At 37.0% G+C, this 22,773-nt stretch overlaps 1 protein-coding gene across 3 annotated transcripts in view; it reads right to left on the reverse strand.

The window, feature by feature from the left end:
- The window catches only part of PIK3R3 (phosphoinositide-3-kinase regulatory subunit 3), a 117,629-nt gene that overhangs the window by 27,885 nt on the left and 66,971 nt on the right, over positions 1-22,773 (reverse strand). For all 3 annotated transcript variants that reach the window (XM_058552298.1, XM_058552296.1, XM_058552295.1), the window contains 2 exons: positions 16,879-17,059; positions 16,306-16,431 (listed from right to left, as the gene is read on the reverse strand). In XM_058552298.1, the coding sequence (XP_058408281.1) occupies positions 16,306-16,431; positions 16,879-17,059 (307 nt within the window). The remainder of the gene's footprint in view (positions 1-16,305; positions 16,432-16,878; positions 17,060-22,773) is intronic.

Consider the following 22,773-nt stretch of genomic DNA (forward strand, 5'->3'; position numbering starts at 1 on the left):
GAGTCTATTTATTCTTACTTTCATTTCTAAAGCCTGTAGTTTTCCAAGCAGATTCATCAGTAGATTAATCTGATTAGAAGCAGAAAATGAAAAAGGGAAGAATAGCTGCTAAAATCAGATGCAGAATAAGATGAAAAAGTACAGCTCCACAGAACAAAAGCCCAGTAAGCTAAGCCATTCAGCACTAGGGTAAAGAGGCCTATACATTTTGATGAGCTCTGAGGGTATTTGTAGACTTTAGCATCTGAATCATGATTCCCCTAAAATCTTCAAAGAGGGTTAAATTTTGTTCAATTTATTTCAGAAAGTCAAGGAATATGTGTAAAGGCCAGAAAGACTGCTATCCTGAATGTTTACAATTTTAAAAGTTTTGGTGCTTGCAGGATAACTCCTCAGTTTCAACAAATGATCATTGAGAATTCACTATATGGCAAGTACCATCTCGTGATAAAGAAATTCATAAAACATGGAGCCTGCCCTCCAGGATTCAGAATACACAAGTGAAACAGATTTCTGAACTCTAACAAGGTTTTGTTTCACATCATGGTAGAGGCAAACAGGTGGGGTGAATTAGTTATTTACTGCTTTACAGAGGCTTCATGGAGGAGGCAACATTTGAGCTAGGTCTTAAAGAACTGGGATAGAGAAAGAAAATGCAGCACTGCACATAGATGGCATGGCATGGCGTATACATGAAATAACAGGAGCTGTTCAGGGATCAGCAATTGCTCAGTAGCTGGAACATACGGAGATTAGCAGATGAGGGAGGCTAGAACCTTATGACGTTCCCTATAGTTGAAATTATATCTTACATATCTCAAATAGTACTGTAAAGTTAGTGAAATGCCCATATCTAAATATCTAACTACAAATTCTGCAACTCTCAAATTATAGTGGAAGGTCTTGGCCCCCTTGCAAGATTAGAAATTACCTATCAAGTTCTGGTCCTGTATCTGCAAAGAAAACACCAATAATTTAGACTTTACTAACACTGGTATATGTGTTGATAGGCAAGGGAGCAAAGGAAAAAGTATTTGATATTACTGTCAAAGCAGCAGCCCCTCCATAAACAATGCCACTATCCCTATCACCAAAACTATACACCGACCTGTATCCACATCCCTTCTCTCTCTTCTCCCTTTATCTACATGTGCTCTAGGTCTCACCACTTCTTCCTTTCTCAGGCACTTTATTTCATCACATCAGCCAGCCTCTCTTACAACATTAACTCTCTCAGTCTAACAGTTCCTTCTCATCAGCATACAAACAAGTTCTAGTAACACCACTTTGAAAAAAATCCCTTAACCCTAAATTCTCCTCTAGTCACAGTTAGGCTTCTTGAAAGAGTTGTTTATATGGGCTGTCTCTCTTTCCTCATCTCTCATTCACATCCCAACTCATTCTATTCTGGCTTCTGTACTCAGCATTCCACAGAGACCACTCTTTCCAAGTCACCAATGATCTCATTGCCAAATTCCTGTCTCTCATCCCAATCCATCACTAAATCCTATCACTTTTCCTCCTAATTATATGTAATCCAGATGTCAAATATCTCCACATGCAGTCTATTCTCACCCCATGCCAACTCTAGCAGGACATACCATCTCTTCCCATTCTCTGGGAAGAATTCACTTACATCAAAGCAATCTAGATTTTACGTAAAATTTCAAGAAAAAGTGGAGAAGGTCTACAACACTTATAAACAGAGATGTCAATTCTTTAATCTCCCTTTAACACTTATTGTCCCAGCACATTTCCAGTGCTGCTAATCACTGCATCCCTCCCTCTCTTCCCCCACCTTCCAAAGCTTTAAGCCTCCATGGCTCTTCTCTGCTCAGCCCTATCTCAAGTCTTGCTCTCAATTCTCACACAGAGAAATTTAGTCGTCTTCTAGCTTCGACCTAGTGGTTTTTGGTTGCCTCCATCTACCCCCATACCCAGTTCCCCAACCAGCGAATCCAAGCCCAGAACCCAGTCTCATATCAGCTGCTCAGAACTCATATTCTGCTGTTAAATCCCCAATATTACTGAGCTTTTGGGCAGCACGTGGAGCTTTCTCTGCTTTCTCCAGCCATGACAAGAAAGCAGAAATGCAGCTCTGTAGAAGCCAAAGTCACATGCAACAAAGTCTACTTTTTCTAGGCTCTGTTTACAGGATGGTTAGCTCTCCCCTAGACTCCAGTTCACAGCATGAGTCTGACTCCAGGCCCCTGCCAAGAGTAGAGTGCTTTTGGTTCATTACCTTGCATAAATTCATTCAACAAATAACTGAACACTAACTATATGCCAGGCATTATTTGAAACATTTGGAATACACAAGAGAATAAGCTTAGATAAAGATTTCTGCCCTCCTGGAAGCCCCTTTATAGTTTAGGGGATTACACGGACAATAAATAAGACATAATAACTAATTATATAGTCTGTTAGAAGAAGTATTATGTAAAAAAGAAAAGTAAAGTGAGAAAGGAAGATTGGAATTCAAGCTACAATTTTAAATAGAGTTGTCAGGTAGGCCTCATTGAGATGACAACATTTGAGCAAAGACTTGAAGGAGGTGAGGGGGTTAGACAAGTGACTATCTAGGGGACAAGTATTTTAGGCCAGGAAACAGCCAGTGCAAACTCTTGAAGGTAGGAAGCAGGTCTAGTATATCCAAGGAACAGCAAGGAGGCTAGAGTGGCTGGAGCACAGTGAGGAAGAGAGTTATAAGAAAGGAGGTCAGAGAGGAAGAGGGGCACAGATCATACTGGGCATTGTAGAAAGGACTCTGGCTTTTACTCTGTGTAAGATGTAGAACCAGAGATGGATCTTAAACAAAGGAGTGCTGTGATATTACCTATGTTTTACAAGTATCACCTAGCTGCTATGTTGAGAATTGATCAGGGGGAGAGGAACATGTATAAGAGCAAGAAGACCAGTTAAAGGTTTCTGTGGTATATCAAAGCAAGAAATGATAATGGCTTAGATCAAGGTATTAGCAGTGGATATAGTGAGAAGGCATTAAATTCTGGGTATATTCTAAAAGTAAAGTCAACAGGAATTCTGCAAAGTGTAAAAGAAAGAGTCTAGGATGACTTCAAGGCTTTTGGCCTGAACAAGAAGAAGGATATGATTGCTCTCAACTAAGATGGGGAAGCAAAGGGTAGAACAGCCTTGAGGTGAAATATCAGAGTTCAATTTTGGACATGTTAAGTTTGGGATCTCTAGTAAACATCCAACTGAAGCTGCTGAATAGGCAGTTGGATATATGAGTTTAGAGTTAAGAGAAGTTAGAAGAACCAGAGATATAAGTTTGGGAATTACTGGCATATAGATGGTATGTAAAGCCATGAGTCTGTCTGAGATCACCAGAGAGTGAATGAGTAACTAGAAAAGAGAAGAGGACCAAGATCAAAGAGGAGAAATCAACAAAGCAGACAGAAAGAACTACCAGGGAGGTCAAACTCCCAGTCACCTCTGCTTATCTTCAGATCTGGAAGTTCCATTTATGATTATTATTATGGGTTCTTGTTCCATCTCTGATCTACAGAAATATTCACATTGTTTTTGCATATAGCCATATGTTTTTAATGTTTATCATTTTTTAGTGTGAGATATAATAAGTAAAACACATAAAACAAATGCACAGCTTAACAAATTATTATAAAATGAACATCCACTACCAGCACCCCAGAAATTCCCGGTGTATCCTTTCTGGATCACAACTCCCTGCCTCTCCCCAATCCACCTTCCCTGTCTTGGTGATAACAGTATCCTGCCCTTTATGATGATCATTTCCCTGCAGTTTTACAGTTTTACCACTTCATGTTCTCATCCAAAATAAAAACGTTAACATTTGCCTGGTTTTGTACCTTATATAAATATAGACTCATATGTATTCTTTTGCATCTTTTGCTCAATATTCTTTGTGAGATTAAACATAGTGTTGCATGTTGCCCTTTAAATAAATATACGCACACAAATATAGTAATCCATTATTGCTTTGTTTGATGCAGAGGAAAGGGATTAAAGTACGCCACTTTGAATAAAGAGCTTTGTGTTTAACAAACATTGTCAGAGTACTTCAAACTTTTGAGGAATAGGACCTCATCTCTCCCTTCGTGTTTCTAGAGTCAAGTATAGTATCATGTTTAGACTATGTGTTCAACAAATGTTTTTGGATGCCTATACTGGCCTTTCTTTACCTGATTCTCTGTTTCTGTCTCACACATACACACTCAGTCAAATCTGGCTGGGGTTCCCATTATCTCCATCTTGTAGATGGGAACTTGAAGCATAGATAGACTCTCAAGGGACATAACTAGTTTTTAACATAACCAGGATTAGAAAATAAATCTCATAAATTCCAATTCAGTTTATTTTATATATTTTTAAGAAGGTAATACATGCACACAGAAAAAAATAAATCAAACGATACAAAAGAATATATAGTAAAGAGTAAGTTTCCTATTCCTAGACTCTCACTGCCTTAATTATCCTCCCCAGAGAAGAGATTTAGTTTCTGACCAGAGATATTCTGAGCACATATAAACATATATCCTCCTCCACACATTTTCTTTCTTTTTTTAACCATAAATGACACTATAGCATGTACATTTTTCTGTACCTTGTTTTTTTTACACAATAAATCTTAGAAATCACTCAAAATCAGTAAATATAAACCTCCTTCATTCTTTTTTATGGTTATAGAATAATTTTATTTCATTTTGTTTTAAAAAGGCCATTTTTGTTATAAAATAACATATGCATATTATTCCTATTATTATTTCCTTCTTTCTGTTTTAATCGTATTTTTACAAAATCCCTCTAATTCTATCACCCAAAACATCCCAGTGTATTTTCATAAAGTTGTCCCTTCAGGTGAGTGGGTACACCCACAGCTGAAATCACACTCTATATACAATTCTACATGCTGTCTCCTTTACCTAAAACTACATCCTAAGCATTTCTCAAGTCAGTAGGAACTCCTAAGAAGCACTTAATAACAGCAGTTGCCTCTGGGGAATGAGGACTTTTATTTTGTATGCTATGATTCATATAGAATTCAGCAATAATTTATATTGACTTTAACATACTTATTTATATAACTTTTGCACTTTTTAAAAATCAAAAAGTTTTAAAATAATTTCTGAAAAACTAATTAAATAGCTGCAAAACATTCTATTATAGGTATGATCATTTCACCATCCCCTAATGTTGACCACTTATGATGATTCAATCTGAAGAAGCTCAGTAACTTTTTCCCTACTTTACCCCAAACACTGACCTCATCACAGACAATTCATCTGGAAAAGCTAAAGGAATAGAGAGAAGCTGAAATCTGCAGTATAAAAAAGCATACACCCACACAGGCACACCACAGACACAGCACAAGTGTCAGGTAGAGAGGGAAAAAAAGGTTATTAAAATCATTCTGAATAACTTATTAACTAATAAAAGAAAACCTGAAAATAAAATGGAACCAAACATCTCATATAGGAAAATGGACCATATTAAAGCATTTCTGGCCACTGTAATCCCACACCTTTTCCCAATCAGTACTATATCTCATTCCTAATCTGTAATTCTCACAGCCAATACCCCCTAAAAGTCCCACAAGTCATGAGGTTCCTGGTGCAGTCTCTACCTTCACATTGCCCACCACAGATACTATGAAGGGCTTTGGGGCTGAGGAAATTAAGAACATTAATACTAGAGTCAAAACAAGGCACCATGAGTTACTGCAATACTGGAATAGTTCACAGCTGACTAATCCTTCCACAGCTAACAATTACAAACTATAAGCAAAGATACAAAATCAAGTATTTCACATTATAGTCAAATTGTCAAAAGACAAAGAGTCTTGAAAGCAGCAAGAGAGAAGCAATTCATCATGTACAAAGGATCTTCAATAAAATTAATAGCTGATTTCCCATCAGAAACCATGAAGGCCAGAAGGCGGTGGGATAACATATTTAAGGTCTTGAAAGAAAAAAAAAACTGTCAACCAAGAATTCCATATCCAACAGTACTGTCCATCAAGAATGAAGGAGAAATTGAGATATTGCAGATACACAAGAGTTGAGAGAGTTCATTACCACTAGACCTGCCCTACAATAAATGCTAAAAAGATTCCTTCAGGCTGAAATGAAAGGACACTAGACTTGAAGCCACATAAAGAAACAAAGAACATAGGTCAAGGTAATTGCACAGGTACATAAAAAGCCAGTATTATTGTACTTTGGTTTGTAACTTTTCTTTTTTTCTATATGATTTAAAGGACAAATGCATAAAACAATAGTTATAAATCTACATTAATGGGCATACAATGTATAAAAATGTAATGTGTGACAATAACAATACAAAGTGGAAATAGAAATATGTATAGGAGCAGAGTGTTTATATACTATTGAAAACTTATTAAATGATAAGTTGGCATTATTCAAACTAGGTTGTCATGCAGTTCGGATGTTAATTGTAATCTCCAAGGTATCCACTAAGAAAAACTAAAAAATATACAAAAAAGGAAAGAATTGGGGATCAAAAAGGTACACTACAAAAAAATCAATTAAATATCAAAAAAGCCAGTAATGGAAGAACTGAAAAACAAAAACACATAAGACACACAGAAAACCAATTGCTAAATGCCAGAAGTCAGTCCTTCCTATCAGTAATCAGCAATTATTTTAAATGTAAGTGGATTAAACTCTCCAACTAAATGACAGAGACTGGCAAATGGATTTCACAAAGAAAAAACAACCAATGATCCACCCATATGCTGTCTACAAGAGACTCACTTCAGATGCAAAGATACAAGGGGTTAAAAGCAAAAGGATGGAAAAAGATATTCTAGGCAAATATGAGAGCTGTGGTGGCTATATTATTATCAAACAAAATAGATTTTAAGTCAAAAGATATTAGAAGAGACTAAGAAGGGCATTACATATTGATAAAGATTCAATACATCAAGAAGATAAAACAATTATAAACATATATGTGGAGAAGTTCTGGTTTCCAGTTCTGCATATAAGAAACTTGGAAGTTACCACTCCATCCAAAAAACAAGTAAAAAGATGAACAGACTAAACAAGCAACAACTCTTCTAGGATCTGTAAGAGGTAAGGACACAGGACAAACTGCTGTCCCCAAGACTAGAGAGACAGACAGGCAAATATATGTTGTCATGGCTTACCAGAGCAGAGACTCACAAGGAGAAACCAGTACCAGAGTAGGAAAACCTGAACCGTAGTTGACAAATTGCTGAGGCTCAGTGTAGACAACTCTGACAGTTAAAAACTCCAGGGGAACTCAGTCATAGAGGGGTCCCCAAAATTTTCTGAGATTTACCTCTAAGAGCTCAACCAGGTTCTCAAAGTAAACACTGGAGAAAAATCCCCTCATGCTTCCAGCAGGGGAAGGAGAAAACCAATCATTTTGAAATACACCAGAGCACCCTGTTCTTCTTAACAAGGCCTGACCTCAGGAGAAACTAGTTAACCAGAGCCTAGCTTCTTGCAGTATTATCAGAGCCTAACTGACCTGGGAGAAGGAAAATACCCAACTCCAGTCCACTCTAGCCATCCTCTCCCACCTAAGGGTGGAGAAAAAAACCCTGAGAAACACTTGTTTAGTTTAAAGTCCAGAGGCGTAGACTCACTAAAAGACTGAGACCTAATCACGGAGCTACAGAATGCTTCCCTTCCCCCACACCTCACCACCATTACTTAAGGCCTAATTATGGCAGTTCCTTTTACTCAGTACATTCCTTCTGGCTATCAAGAAAAAATTACAAAGCATACCAAAAGCCAAAAAACATAATTTGAAGAGACAGATCAAGCATCAGAACCGGACATGGCAGGGATGTTGAAATTATTAGACTGGGAATTTAAAATAACTGAGATTAATATACTAAGGACTCACATGGATAAAGTAGACTGCATGCAAGAACAGATGGGCAATGTATGCAAAGAGATGGAAATACTAACTGGACACAGCTGACTGCAAAGCAAAGAGAGCAAAGACTGAAAAAAAACAGGACAGAATATCCAAGTACTTTGGGACAACTACAAAAGGTGTAACATACCTGCCATGGGAATACCACAAGGGAGGAGAAGAGAAAGAGAAACATATATGCACCTAACAACAGAGCCTCAAAATATATGAAGCAAAAATTGACAGAATTAAAGGGGGAATAGACAGTTTGACAGTTCTACAATAATAGTTGGAGACTTCAATATCTCACATTCAATAATGGATAGAACCATCAGACAGAAGATGAATAAAGAAATAGACAACCTGGGAAACTCTATAAACCACTTAAACCTAACAGACATATACAGAACACACTACAAAACAACAGCAGAATACACATTCTTCTCAAGTACACATGGAATATTCTCCAGGATAGATCACATTAGGCCACAAAACAAGTCTTAATAAATGTCAAAAGACTGAAATCATACAAAATATCTTTTCAAACAACAATGAAATGAAACTAGAAATCAATAATAGAAGGAAAACTCACAAATATGTGGAAATTAAACAACATGTTCTTAAACAACCAATGGGTCAAAGAAGGAATGACGAGAAATTAGAAAATACCTTGAGAAAAATAAGAAGGAAAACACAGCATATTGAAACTTATGGAATGCAGCAAAAGCAGTGCTCAAGGGAAATTTATAGTGTAAACACCTACATTTAAAAAAAAGATCTCAAATCAATAACCTAACTGTATACGTTAAGAAACTAGAAAAAGAAGAGCAAATTAAGCCCAAAGCTAGCAGAAGGAAGGACATAACAAAGAGTAGAAAAGAAATAAATAAAATACCGAATAGAAAAATAGAGAAAATCAACAAAACCAATTTTAATCTTTGAAAAGATCAACAAAATTGACGGACCTTTAGTTAGACTGACTAAGAAAAACAGAGAAGACTCAAATTACTAAAATCAGAAATTTAACAAGGGACATACTACCAACGTTACAGAAATAAAAAGGATTATAAGAAAATGCTATAAATAACTGTATGCCAACAAACTGGATAACCTAGATGAAATGGACAAATTCCTGGAAGCACATAAACTACCAAAACTGACTCAAGAAGAAATAGAAAATCTGAATAGAACTATAATTACCAGTAAGGAGATTGAATCACTAATCAAAAACTCCCCAACAAAGACAAACCCAGGACCAGATGGCTTCACTAGTGAATCTACCAGACACTTCAAGAACAATTAACAACAGTCCTTCTCAAACTCTTCCAAAAAACAGAAGAGGAGGGAACACTTCCAAACTCATTCTGTGAGGCCATCATTATTCTGATACTGAAGTCAGATCAAGAGACTACAAGAAAAGAAAACTACAGACAATGTCCCTTATGAATACGGATATAAAAAATCCTCAACAAAATACTAACAAACTAAATTCAGCAGCATATTAAAAGGACTATAACTATACACCATTACCACGTGGAATTTATCCTAGGAATGCAAGGGTGGTTCAACATATGAAAATCAATCAATATAATACACAACATTAATAGATTGAAGGGGAAAAAAATATACAATCATCTTAATTGATGCAGAGAAAACATCTGACAAAATCTAACACCTTTGCATGATAAAAACATTCAATAAACTAGGAATAAAAGGAAACTTCTTCAACATGATAAAGGCCATTGTTATCGACTAAACTGTGTTCCCAAAAAAGATATGTTCAAGTCCTAACCCCAAGGACCTTAGAACGTGACCTTATTAGGAAATAGGGTTTTTGTAGATGTAATTAGTAAATTAAGATGAGGTCATACTGGATTAGAGTGGGCCCTATTCCAATGACTGGTATCCTTATAAGAAGAGAAAACAGACACAGAGGGAAAATGCCATTGATAACAGAGGCAAAGACTGAAGTGATGCATCTACAACACAAGAAATGCCAAGGATTGCCAGCAACCACCAGAAGCTAAGAAAAAGCAAGGAAGGATCCTCCTCAGAGCCTTCAGAGATAGAACGGCTCTACAAACACCTTGATTTTGGACTTCTAGTCCCCAGAACAGTGAGGCAATAAATTTCTGTTGTTTTAGGCCACCCAGTTTGCAGTACTCAGTTACAGTAGACCTAAGAAACAAATACAGCCATATGAAAAAACCCAAAGCTAACATCATACTCAATGGTGAAATGGAGAGCTTTCCACCTAAGATCAGGAACAAGACAAGGATGTCCACTTTTCACCACTTTTATTCAACACAGTACTTGAAGTTCTAGCCAAAGCAATCAGGCAATAAAAAGAAATACAAGACATCCAAAATAGGAAGAAGAAAAACTATCTCAAATGACATGATCTTATATGTACAAAACTCTAAAGAATCCACAAAAAAACTGTTAGAGCTAATAAATTCAGCAAAGTTGCAGAATACAAAGTCAATACACTAAATCAGTTGTATTCTATGTACTAGCAAGGAACAATCCAAAAAGGAAATTAAGGAAACAATTCCATTTACAACAGTATCACCTAGAATAAAATACTTAGTAATAAAATTAACCAAGGAGGTGAAAAACATGTATACTGAAAACTATAAAACAATGCTGAAAGAAATTAAAGACATAAATAAATAGAAAGACAACCTGTATTCATGAACTGGAAGACTTAATATTGATAAGATGACAATACTACCCACAGTGATATACAGATTCAAGGCAATCTCTATCAAAATCCCAACTGCATTTTTTACAGAAATAGAAAAACCAATCCTAAAATTTGCATAGAATTGAAAGAGATCCAGAAGAGCCAAAACAATCTTGAAAAAAACCAAAGTTGAAAGACTCACATTTCCTGATGTCAAAGCTTATTATGAAGCTATAGAAATCAAAACAGTATGGTACTGACATAAGGATAGACATATAGACCAATGGAATACAACAGAGAGTCCAAAAATAAATCCTCACATCTATGGTCAATTGATTTTCAGCAAATGTCCCAAGACTATTCAACGCGGAAAGGGTGTTGGAACCACAATGCAAGGAAAATGGATTTTCACATGTAAAAGAATAAAGCTGGGCCCCGACCTTACACCACATACAAAAATTAACTCAAAATGGATCAAAAACCTAAATTTAAGAGTTAAAACAATAAACTCTTCAAAGAAAACATTGGAGAAAATCTTTATGACATTGGATTTGGCAACAATTTCATGAATATGATACCCAAAACATAGGTAACAAAAGAAAAAACAGACAAATTAGACTTCATCAAAATTAAGACCATTTCTGCATCAAAGGATACTATCAAGAAAGCGAAGACAACCTACAGAAGGGGAAAAATATCTAAAAATCATAAATCTGGGCCGGCCCCGTGGCTTAGCGGTTAAGAGCGTGTGCTCCGCTACTGGCGGCCCAGGTTCGGATCCCGGGCGCGCACCGACGCACCACTTCTCCGGCCATGCTGAGGCCGCGTCCCACGTACTGCAACTAGAAGGATGTGCAACTATGACATACAACTATCTACTGGGGCTTTGGGGGAAAAATAAATAAATAAAATTATAAAAAATAAAATAAAAGTCATAAATCTGATAAGGGATTAATATGTAGACTATATTTTTTTAAAAACTCCTAAAACTCAACAATAGCAAAAACAATGAGATATTACTTCACAACTACTAGAATGGCTATAAAAATTTTTAAAAAACAGAAAATAACAAGTCTTAGAGAGGATGTGGAAAAACTGGAACCTTCATGCACTGCTGGTGAGAACATAAAATAGCTTAGCTGGTGTGGAATACAGTCTGGCAGTTTCTCCAAAGGTTAAAAATAGAACTAGATGACCTAGCAATTCCATTCTTAGGTATATATCCAAAAGAAATGAAAGGAGAGACTTGAACAGATATCTGTACACCAATGTTCAAAGCAGCATTATTCACAATAGGCAAAAACTGGAAATGATCCAAATGTCCATCAACAGATGAATGGATAAACAAAATGTGGTATATACATACAATGGAATATTATTCAGCTATAAAAAGGAATGAAATTTTGATATATGCTAAAACATGGATTTGCCTTGAAAACATTATAATTAGTGAAGTAAGCCAGGACAAAGGATAAATATTTTATGATTCCACTTGTATAAGGTACCTAGAAGCGGCAAATTCATAGTCAGAAAGTATAGGTTACTTGAGGTAACAATGTTACCAGGGTCTGGGGAGAGGGAGGAGAGGGAGTTATTGTTTAACAGGTACAGAGTTTTTTTTTTTTTTTTTTTTTTTTTTTATTGATGTTTTAATGGTTTCTAACATTGTGAAATTTTGGTTTGTACATTTTTGTTTGTCCATCACCCCATATATGACTCCCTTCACCCCTTGTGCCCACCCCCCACCCCCACTTCCCGGGTAACCACAGTCCAGTTTTCTCTGTCCATAACAGGTACAGAGTTTTTGTTGGGGATGACGAAAAAGTTTTGGGTATAGAGTGGTGGTGGTTATATAACATGGTGAATGTATTTAATGTCACTGAATTGTACACTTACAAATGGTTAAAACAACAAATGTTTTGTTATGTATATTTTACCACAAGACAACAAAAATTTTTAATAAAAAAATTTTATATAAAAGTGAAAAAATGAATGCAAAATACATACATCACATCATCAGGTCAACGAAAGCTGACGCTATTTGCTGCCAAATGACCTGCCCTACAAGAAGTATTAATAGTGTTCTTCAGGATGAAGTGAAATGATATCAGAGGAAAGCTCAAATTTATAGGAAAGAATGAAGAATACCAGAAATGGTAAACATATGAGTAAATACAAAAGTCTCTTTGTTTTTTCCTTCTCTAAAATTAACCTAAAAATAATGGAATGTTTAATGCAAATATTGTAACATTGAACTATGGGGTTACACATGTAGATATAAAATATATGACAACAATAAGAGGTGGAAATAGAATTATGTGGTTGCAAGGTTACTAGATTTACATGATACATAGTACAATATGAACTTACTTGTGATTAATTAAGAATGCATGTTGTAATCCTCAGAGCAACTACGTTTAAAAAAAAAGAGCCATCAAAAAGCCAGATGAGGAATCAAAATGGAATACCAAAAAGTGTTTGACCCCAAAGAAGACAGTGAAAGAGTTGTGGAGGAACAAAAAACAGATGGAGCAAATAGCAAAAAAGTGAACATAAACCCAACCATATCAACAATTACAAGAAATACAAATGGATTACATACTCCAGTTAAAAGGCAGCGATTGTCAGGTTGGATTTTTTAAAAAGCCAGACACAGGGGCCAGCCCTGTGGCCTAGTGGTTAAGTTTGGTGCACTCCGCTTTGGCAGCCCGGGTTTGGCTCCCAGGCGTGGACCTACACCACTCATCGGCAGCCATGCTGTGGTGGCAACCCACATAAAAATAGAGGAAGATTGGCACAGATGTTAGCTCAGGGCAAATCTTCCTCAGCAAAAGAAAGAAAAAAAAAAAAAGCCAGACCCAACTACATATTATCTATAAGAGATGCACTTTATTTATTTTTTTTTTTTGTGAGGAAGATCAGCCCTGAGCTAACATCCATGCTAATCCTTCTCTTTTTGCTGAGGAAGACTGGCTCTGAGCTAACTAACATCTATTGCCAATCCTCCTCCATTTTTTTTTTCTTTTTTCCCCCTCAAAGACCCAGTGGATAGTTGTATGTCATAGTTGCACATCCTTCTAGTTGCTGTATGTGGGATGCGGCCTCAGCATGGCCGGAGAAGCAGTGCATTGGTGCGCGCCCGGGATCCAAACCCGGGCCGCCAGCAGGGGAGCATGCGCGCTTAACAGCTAAGCCACGGGGCCGGCCCAGAGATGCACTTTAAATATAAAGGCACAAATAGATTAAAAGTAAAAGGACAGAAAAAGATATATCATGCAAATAGTAAGTATATGAAATCCGGTGGGGATGTATCAGAAAAAGCAGACTTCAAGAGCAGGAGGATTACCAGATATAAAGAGGAATATTTCATGTTGATAAAAGGGTAAACTTACACAAATGTGTAAGCACCTAATAGAATTTCAATATACAAAAAGCAAAAGCTGGGGCCAGCCTGGTGGCGTGGTGGTTAAGTTTGCGCGCTCCACTTCAGCAGCCCAGGGTTCGCCAGTTCAGATCCTGGGCGCAGACCTACACACTGCTCATCAAGCCATGCTGAGGCAGTGTCCCACACAGAACAACTAGAAGAATGTACAAATATGACATACAACTATCTACTAGGGCTTTGGGGGAAAAAAAGGAAAAAAGAAGGAAGATTGGCAACAGATGTTAGTTCAGGGCCAATCTTACTCAAAAAAAAAAAAGGCAAAAGCTAACAGAGCGAAATATACAAATCCTCAATTGTAACTGGAGACTTTAAGACTCTTTCCCAATAACTGACAGAACTAGCAAAAAAAAAAATCAGTAAAGATATAGAATATCTGAATGACACTATCAATCACCTTGACCTAACTGACATTTCTAGAACACTATACCAACAACTATACTAGTCTTTGTCAGTACACGTGGGAAGTTTACCAAAATAAGGTATGCGCTAGGTCATAAGTCAATTAATCTCAAAAGACTGTAACCTTAATGAATACGTTCACTGCCATTAGACTACACAGACTACATAAGACTACAACAAAATTAAATTAGAAACAAATAAAATAATACCTAGAAAATCCCCAAATATTTAGAAATTAAAGAACACAAGGGCCAAAGAAAAAAATAACAAGGGAAATTAGAAAATATTTAAAACTGAATAATGAAAACAACAGTATAACAAAATTTGTAGGATGCACCTATAACCGGGCTTAGAGGGAAATTTATAGCTTTAAATGCTTATATTAGAAAATAAGTTTTAAAACCAAGGAACAAAATTTCTACCTTAAGAAGCTAGAAAAAGAAGAGCAAATTAAATTGAAAGAAAGCAGAAGAAAGGAAATAATAAAGATAAGAGCAGAAATCTATGAAATAGAAAATAAACACAAGAAAAAATCCATTATTGTTATCTCCTAGAAAGGACTCCGGCAAGTAATTGTGGCAGTAAGACTTCATTTTTTTTAACTCCCCCTCAAAGCCCCAGTAGATAATTGTATGTCATAGCTGCACGTTCTTCTAGTTGCTGTTATGTGGGACATGGCCTCAGCATGGCCGGAGAAGCAGTGCGTGGGTGCACACCCGGGATCCGAACCCAGGCTGCCAGCAGTGGAGCACGCACACTTAACCACTAAGCCACGGGGCCAGCCCTAAGACTTCACTTTGAATTTAGTAGAATGGACTAATGCTACTACAACATGGACTAATCAACACAGACCAATGCTTCTATAAATCATTTGATGTTCAAAATAATCCTCTGTTTCAAAAGTACATGCATGAGAAACCCAGTTAAATATATATTCTTAGGCTACTACTGACCCAAATATTGCAACAGATAAACTTCTCTGGAGACGTGAACCTTCATAAAAATTCCCAGCACCCTTTACATACTATGTAACTCAGGGAAAATTAAACCAATCCAAGTGTAACTAAAAAAGAATCAAAGTAGTTCTAGGAAAAGAACTAGAAAAAAACAGTTCTAGGAAAAGAACTAGTTTATTCTTCAGAATTTTGCTCTATATCATAAATGTGATAAAAGAAATATTATTGACTATTAAGGTTGATGATCTAAAAACTGTGTAGCTGAGATTACTAGTGGTTCTACAGTTTCCATTAGTTCTCTCTTCCTCCATAGGTAACTTCCAAATGTTAGTTGGGCACACCTGACAAAATAAAGACTAGCTTTCCCAGTCTCCCCTGCAACTGGTCATGATCTGCAGCTATGTCTAGCCAGTGGGATGAAAGTGGAAGCAGTGAGTGCTTCTTCTATGAAGTAGCCTTAAAAATAGACAATGTTCCTTTCTCCTTCCTATTCTTCCTTCCTGTTTGCTGGAATATGGTTGTGATGGCTGATATTGGAGTGAGCCAACTTTCAGAGATAGCAAAGCATTGGGACAAAAGAACCCTAGGCCCTAATGACTGTGGAGTTGCCTTAACACCCCCGGCACTGCCTATACATGAAAGAAAAATGAATTTCTCTCTGAAGCCTTTGTTATTTTGTTATTTCTTGTCACTTGCAGTCAAACTTTATCCTAGTTAATACTAGCCGATATAAATTAGATCCTTAACCAATAAAAAAACGATTTATGAATGGGAGAGGAATTACATCATCAAAGTCTCAAAAAGGCTGTGTAAGATACTAAGCTAAAGATCGTCAGGGGAATTATAGAAAATCTGATGTAACTGTAACATTGCATAATTATTGGCCTAAACAACAAAAATATACTAACCTGGGATGTTCTGGTATATTCTTCATATAGTCTGTCATACTCTTTACTCTTTTCCTGATACTGAGAGTGGTACTCTTGCAGTTTTTTACCTACTGCATCAATGTTATCTTCTTTTACCAACTGGTCCTATACAAGTAAACAAAAGATATAGAGAATGTTAATTCTGACACATGAATTTTTACACATCTATTTATTTTTAAATTGCATTTCTACTGTAAGTTTAAGCTATCATATTAATATCAAGCATGCAAAAGCACTAAATCCTTTTGTTAACACCAAGATCAGCCTTTAGATCACATCAAAATAGTTAATGCTTCTAAAATTAAGAAATGAACTATAAACAGGAAGCATAAACAAAAGTATTTTTACATGAAGTTAATAAATACATGCAACAAGGTATTAAGGAATAGTAGCCACAAAATAAATTCCAAAAATATCATAAATCTTAAGTAGGAAATTTAAAATGACTACACTTCTTTTTTTTTTTAAGTGATAAGCCTGGTAAATTAGAATCAAATGATGTTGTTAAATAATGACTTGCTGAATAGCTATCAAGAACTTCTATAATCGTACCTGTTGGTATCTGGACACTGGGTACATCAGCTTCACATCAAGTTTGGGATTGTACTGAGCAAGAGATTCATGATGATAGTGGTTAATGAGTTCCACCACAGAATTAAATGTCAGCGGATCAGAAAAGCCATATTTACCATCTCGATGATAGATCTTTATTAACTTATTATTGCCTCCCTTCCTGTGAACAGAAAGACAACTGTAGTTTTGTTTTCCCAAAAATTCTATTGAAGTGCTACTTTCATATGGAGATATGAAAGATTGGTATCACATAATAAACATGTTTTACTACATTAATGAGACTGGAACATGTGAAAACTCATATATAATTAGGTATGTAAAAGTATATATGATTTTTTTTTTTTTTTGGTTAGGAAGATTGGCCCTGAGCTAACATCTGCCAATCTTCCTCTTTTTGCTTGAGGAAGATTGTCCCTTAGCTAACATCTGTGCCAATTCTCCTCTATTTTATTTTGTATGTGGGATGCTGCCATAGCATGGCTTGATGAGCAGTGTGTAGGTCCACACCCGGGATCCAAACCCACGAACCCCAGGCCACTGAAGCAGAGTACACAAACTTAACCACTACATCACCAGGCCAGCCCCTATGATGTATTATTTTTACAACTATTTCCTTGGTCTATAAAATATCTTGGTTACTAAAGGTCAACATACCTCCACAGCATTCAGTATCAACAAATTTAGCAAAAATAATCACTTAAGAAAAACAATTAAAACAGAAGTAAATTGTATCTTTTGTTTATTTTCTGAACGAATTTTCTAACTTAAATTCTAACAATATTTTTTCAGGAAGAACAGAGACAATCTCTTTAGAACCTAAAGATATGTGGTGGTGTGTCTATGGAGGGAAGCAGAGGCTATCTCTATATAAAGGAGGATGATAAACATTTGTCACACAATCACCAACACACTCAAGGTTTTATTGTTAATGTGCAAACATAATTAAGCTCCTTGAATGATTTATAACTGAGTTATTAATCTAGCACCTTACATTATTTTGTCTTTTATATTTGCTTATAATTCTTGGAAATAACTATTTATTTAGGCCATCACAATATGTAAATGATTCAACCGTCATTCAACTGTTTTACAAAGTATAGCTTTTGAAGAGCCATTTATAACAGATGGGTGTAATTTGATGCTTGAATAGTTCAGACCACTTTCATTTATTGAGTCATATCCAATGGTCCCTTAAAAGATAATTTATAACCAAAGCTTAAAATGTCAATGTTTTGCAAGACTCATAGGGTATAATCTAAAACCACAGCAGGTCGATTCACTGTATCATAGCAAAACACTGCACCATACCCACTCAACTCTTCCTATAGCAGCATGGAGACTTAACGGGGGAAAAAATATGCCTCTGTATCTCTTTATGCCATGCTATTACACATGATAGATGAGGCATTGGGATTTGTGAAAGGTCAAACACAATAGGTTTGAATCTATGGAGTGATTTAAATTAAATAATGCTTAGAAGATCAGTACTTAGATGGACAAAGAATTATTCCTATAAAATGTACATTAGAAGGACCACCTAATCATATGTAGTTACTATACTTTGTGTGTGTACACTCACATATATACTCACAATAAATGCAAGCTGGTCTCTCCACTAGAGAAAAGTTAAAAGGCACACATTCACTCAAAAAAATTTACTGAACATCTACTATGTGCCAGGAACTGTATGAGGCACGGTGGATATCATGATAAACAAGCCAGATACAGTCCATGCTCTCATGGAACTTCCAGTTTAGGAGCATGAGGAACATATCTCCATCTTTAAGGTTATAAAGAAGATAAAGAATTTCTCATCAAGATAGAACATAAACATAAACAACTAGATATATCAAATGGTAATAAGTCCTATGGAAAAAAATAAAGCAGAGTAAAGGGAAGAGACAGTTCTGGGGGTGGAGGGATTGCTATTTTATATATGTTGCACAACAAAAACCACTCTGTTCAGGTGACATTTAAGTAGAGTCCTAAACGAAGCAAAGGAGCCAGCACAGCAGATCTGGGGTAAAAGCTTTCCAGGCAGAGGGAACAGCAAGTGCAAAGCCCCTGAGGTAGAAGCATCCTTGGCATTTCAAGGAATAGCAAGGAGGCCAGTGATGCTGAGGCTGAATGAGCAAAAAGGAGAGTAGTAGGAGACGAAGTAAGAGATGTAAAAGGAGCTCAGATCACATAACAGGCTGTAGGCCATTGTAAGGGCTTTGGCATTTACTGAGTAAGATGGGGAGAAACAATAGGGTTTTGAGCAGAGTGATATCATCTATCTTGTGTTTTAAAAGGCTCACTCTAGCTGCTACGTTAAGAAGAGACCATTCAAAGTGGGCAGGGGTAGAAGTAGAAAGATCAGTTGGGAGACTGTTAAAATAATCTAGGCAAGAGATGATAGTGTTTTGGACAAGGCTAGTAGGAATGGAGATACTGAGAAATGGTGGGATTCTGAATACATTTTGAAGAGAGAGCTGACAGGATGTGCTCATGGCCTGGATGAGAGAAAGAGACAAGATAAAGATGATTTCAAGGTTTTTATCTTAAGCACTTAGAAGAATGGAATTTTTATTTATTGAAATGAAAAAGGCTACATAAAAAGAACATGTTTAAAGGGGGAAAAACATTTTGGTTTTAGACATGTTAAGTGACTAGTGAACATCCAAGAGCAGATGATCAAGCTGCCTACTTGAAGAATCTAAAGTTCAGGAGAACGGTCTGGGCTAGAGGTATAAAATCAGGAGTTGTCAGCCTATAGATGCTATTTGAAGATGAGCATAGCTGAACAAGAGGAGTTCAAGGTCTAAGCCCTGGAGTACACCAGTGTTTACTAGTCAGGGAAATGAGGAAGAACCAGCAGAGGAAACCAAGAGAGAGCAATTAATGAAGTAAAACTAACAGTGTGGTATCCTAAAAAACAATTTTTAAAAAAGCATTTCAACAAAGAAGAAATGATCAACTGGGTAAATGATCTTGGGGCTTGGCAAAGCAGAGATGACTAAGCAATCCTGACAAAATGGTTTCAGTGGAATGATTACGAAGGAAGCCTGACTGGGATAGGTTACAGAGAAAGAAAGAAGAGGAAGAAGAAATGCCTTTGGACAACTATCTTGAGGAATATTGCTCTAAACGGGAGCAGAGAAATAGAAAAGTAGCTGGAAAGAGATATAGGGTCAACGGAATTTTCTTTATTTATTATTCTTAAACGGGAGACAATATAGTTTATTTATATACTGATAGGAATGGCTCAGTAGAGAAAACAAAAACTGAAAGGACAAGATAATTCCTAGGGTGATGTCTTTGAGTAGATTCGAGGGATGGGATGGGATGGGATCCAGTCCACAAGTAGAGAGATGGATCCTGGACAAGGACATGAAGTCATCCACTGGAACAGGAAAAAGGCAGAGTATTCACATTCCAGTGCAAGTATGTTTGATAGCTGTGGCAATAGGAACATGAGGGAGTTAGATCTCTTCTGACTGCTCCCCTGTTCTTAGTGAAATAGGCAGCAACTTCTTAGTTAAAAGGAGGAAGATGGATTGTTGATTTGAAGAGAAAAAAAGAACATGTGAAATTTTCATCTAGGAAAGTGGGAGAGCAAATGGACTGCGGATATGCAGAAATTCAGCTGGGCTATACTAAAGGCCCACTTAAGATCAGTAGTCACAAATTTAATGTGAGACCAGTCAGCATGGTGTATTTTTCTCCATGTTCAGCAGCCCAGGTATATGCAAGGAATAGATGGAGAGCTGAATTGAACAAGTGTTGGAATAGTTAGGTGACTACAATGGAGAGACAGAGGAGCAAGTTTGCTGAGGATATATTCACAAGGGTAATTTTAATAATGGACCGTGGACTCTAAGCAGAGAAGGAGGGAAGTGAAGACATGAAGGAATTGAGGAATGGTGAGTTTTTAATTATACGTCTCTCTCCCTCACTGTAATCTTCTTGAATAGAAGAATCACACTATTCTTTCTTGTGTCCTAGAACCTGGCCCAATGCCTGGCATATAGCAGATTCCTAAAGATTTGTTAACTACCCAGATTTTCTACAATGAATACCATTTACTGGTTTAAAACATGGTTATTGAATTGAAAAACCTCTACTTCCTCATTACCTACTCGCTGCAGTCTGAGTTCCCTCTCATTCCTCTCATTTTGTCACCAGTGACTTTTATCAAATTCAGACTCTGCCTCCTCCCTCTACCCCAGGCTCAGATTCTTTGCAGTATCTGAAATTTCTATTCTCCCTTCCTTCTTAATATTTCATTGTCCCACAACTTTTGTGACATTACTCTTTTCTCTCAACCTCTTAGACTGCTCTTCCTCTGCCTCCTTCCTGCTGCTAAACACAGTTATTCCCTTAAAAAAATTTGCCTTCAGCCTCTACTCTTATTTCCCTCTATATACTCTTTCATTAAAATCTCATTTATTCTATGTAGATGGTACCTGAATCTTTTTCTGGCCCTATACTCTCTCCTAAGTATTAAACCTACATTTATGACTATATGCTAGATACATTTTTACCTGGCAGTTCTGGAGCAGCTAAAAATCAACATCTTTTCCCTCTTCCCCAGTAAAATAACTGCTTCTGGGGCTGGCCCGGTGGTGCAGTGGTTAAGGTCACGTGCTCCACTTCAGCGGCCCGGGGTTCACAGGTTCAGATCCTGGGCGCAGACCTATGCACTGCTTATCAAGCCATGCTGTGGCAGGTGTCCCACATATAAAGTAGAGCAAGATGGGCACAGATGTTAGCCCAGGGCCAATCTTCCTCAGCAAAAAGAGGAGGACGGGCAACAGATGTTAGCTCAGGGCTAATCTTCGTCACCAAAAAAATAAATAAATAAAATAACTGGTCCTGACTTTCTTATATTCTATTCTTTCCTGTGGCATATTCATTCTAAGCCCAGCAGGCTCAGTCACCTTCAACTCCTCCTCAACCTCATACCTATTCCATTATCAAATCCCTTTTGCTCTTAGCTCCACATTGCCTCTGACTTGGACTCCTCAACTCCTTTCCTTAGAGCCACTACCCTAGGTAATAGTGTATTTGATCTTTCGATCATGTCACTCCCCTGTTTAAAACTCTTTATTGATTTTTCTTTTTTTGCACTTAGAAATAAAATTCAAATTCCTTACCATGGCTCATTAGGCTCTCTGCATCTGGCTCCTTCCCATTTTCTACTTCATCTCCTACTACCTGGTGGTTCACAGTGTAAGCCAACACAGTGGTCTTTGTAGTCATTTGATCCACTAAATCTTTCCAAAATCAGTGTCTTTGCATTTTCCATTCCCTCTCCCTGGAATTCTTTTCTGGCTGGCTCTTTCTAATCTTGCAGTTTTCAGAGGTCATATCCTCAAAGAAGCCCTCCTTCTCAAAACTGTCTTCAATTCCCTTTCCTCATATTGTCTATCATATAACCCTATGCATTCACTACATAGCACTTCATATACTGTGAAGTTATCTCATTTCTTTTGTTTGTTTGTTTTTGGTGAGAAAGATGGGCCCTGAGCTAACATCTGTGCCAGTCTTCCTCTATTTTGTATATGGGATGCCACCACAGCATGGCCTGATGAATGTGTGTAGGTCCATGCCCAGGATTCGAACTGGCAAATTCCGGGCCACCGAAGTGGGGCACGCAAACTTAACTGCTGCGCCACCAGGCAGGCCCCTCTCATTTCTTTTTTATATGTTTATTTTCTCTCCCTCTCCTCCTACTCCTACCCCCACCCCTGAATATAAACACCATGGACAAGAGACCATATCTGGCTTGTTCATCATTTCCTTTTCCTAGAACAGTATCTAGAATAAATCCTATTCTGGATCACCATTATCACTCAATTCATAATAGCCTTCTAACTCTTTACTAATATC

The sequence above is a fragment of the Diceros bicornis genome, chromosome 13, assembly GCF_020826845.1.
Source record: "Diceros bicornis minor isolate mBicDic1 chromosome 13, mDicBic1.mat.cur, whole genome shotgun sequence".
NCBI lineage: Eukaryota > Metazoa > Chordata > Mammalia > Perissodactyla > Rhinocerotidae > Diceros > Diceros bicornis.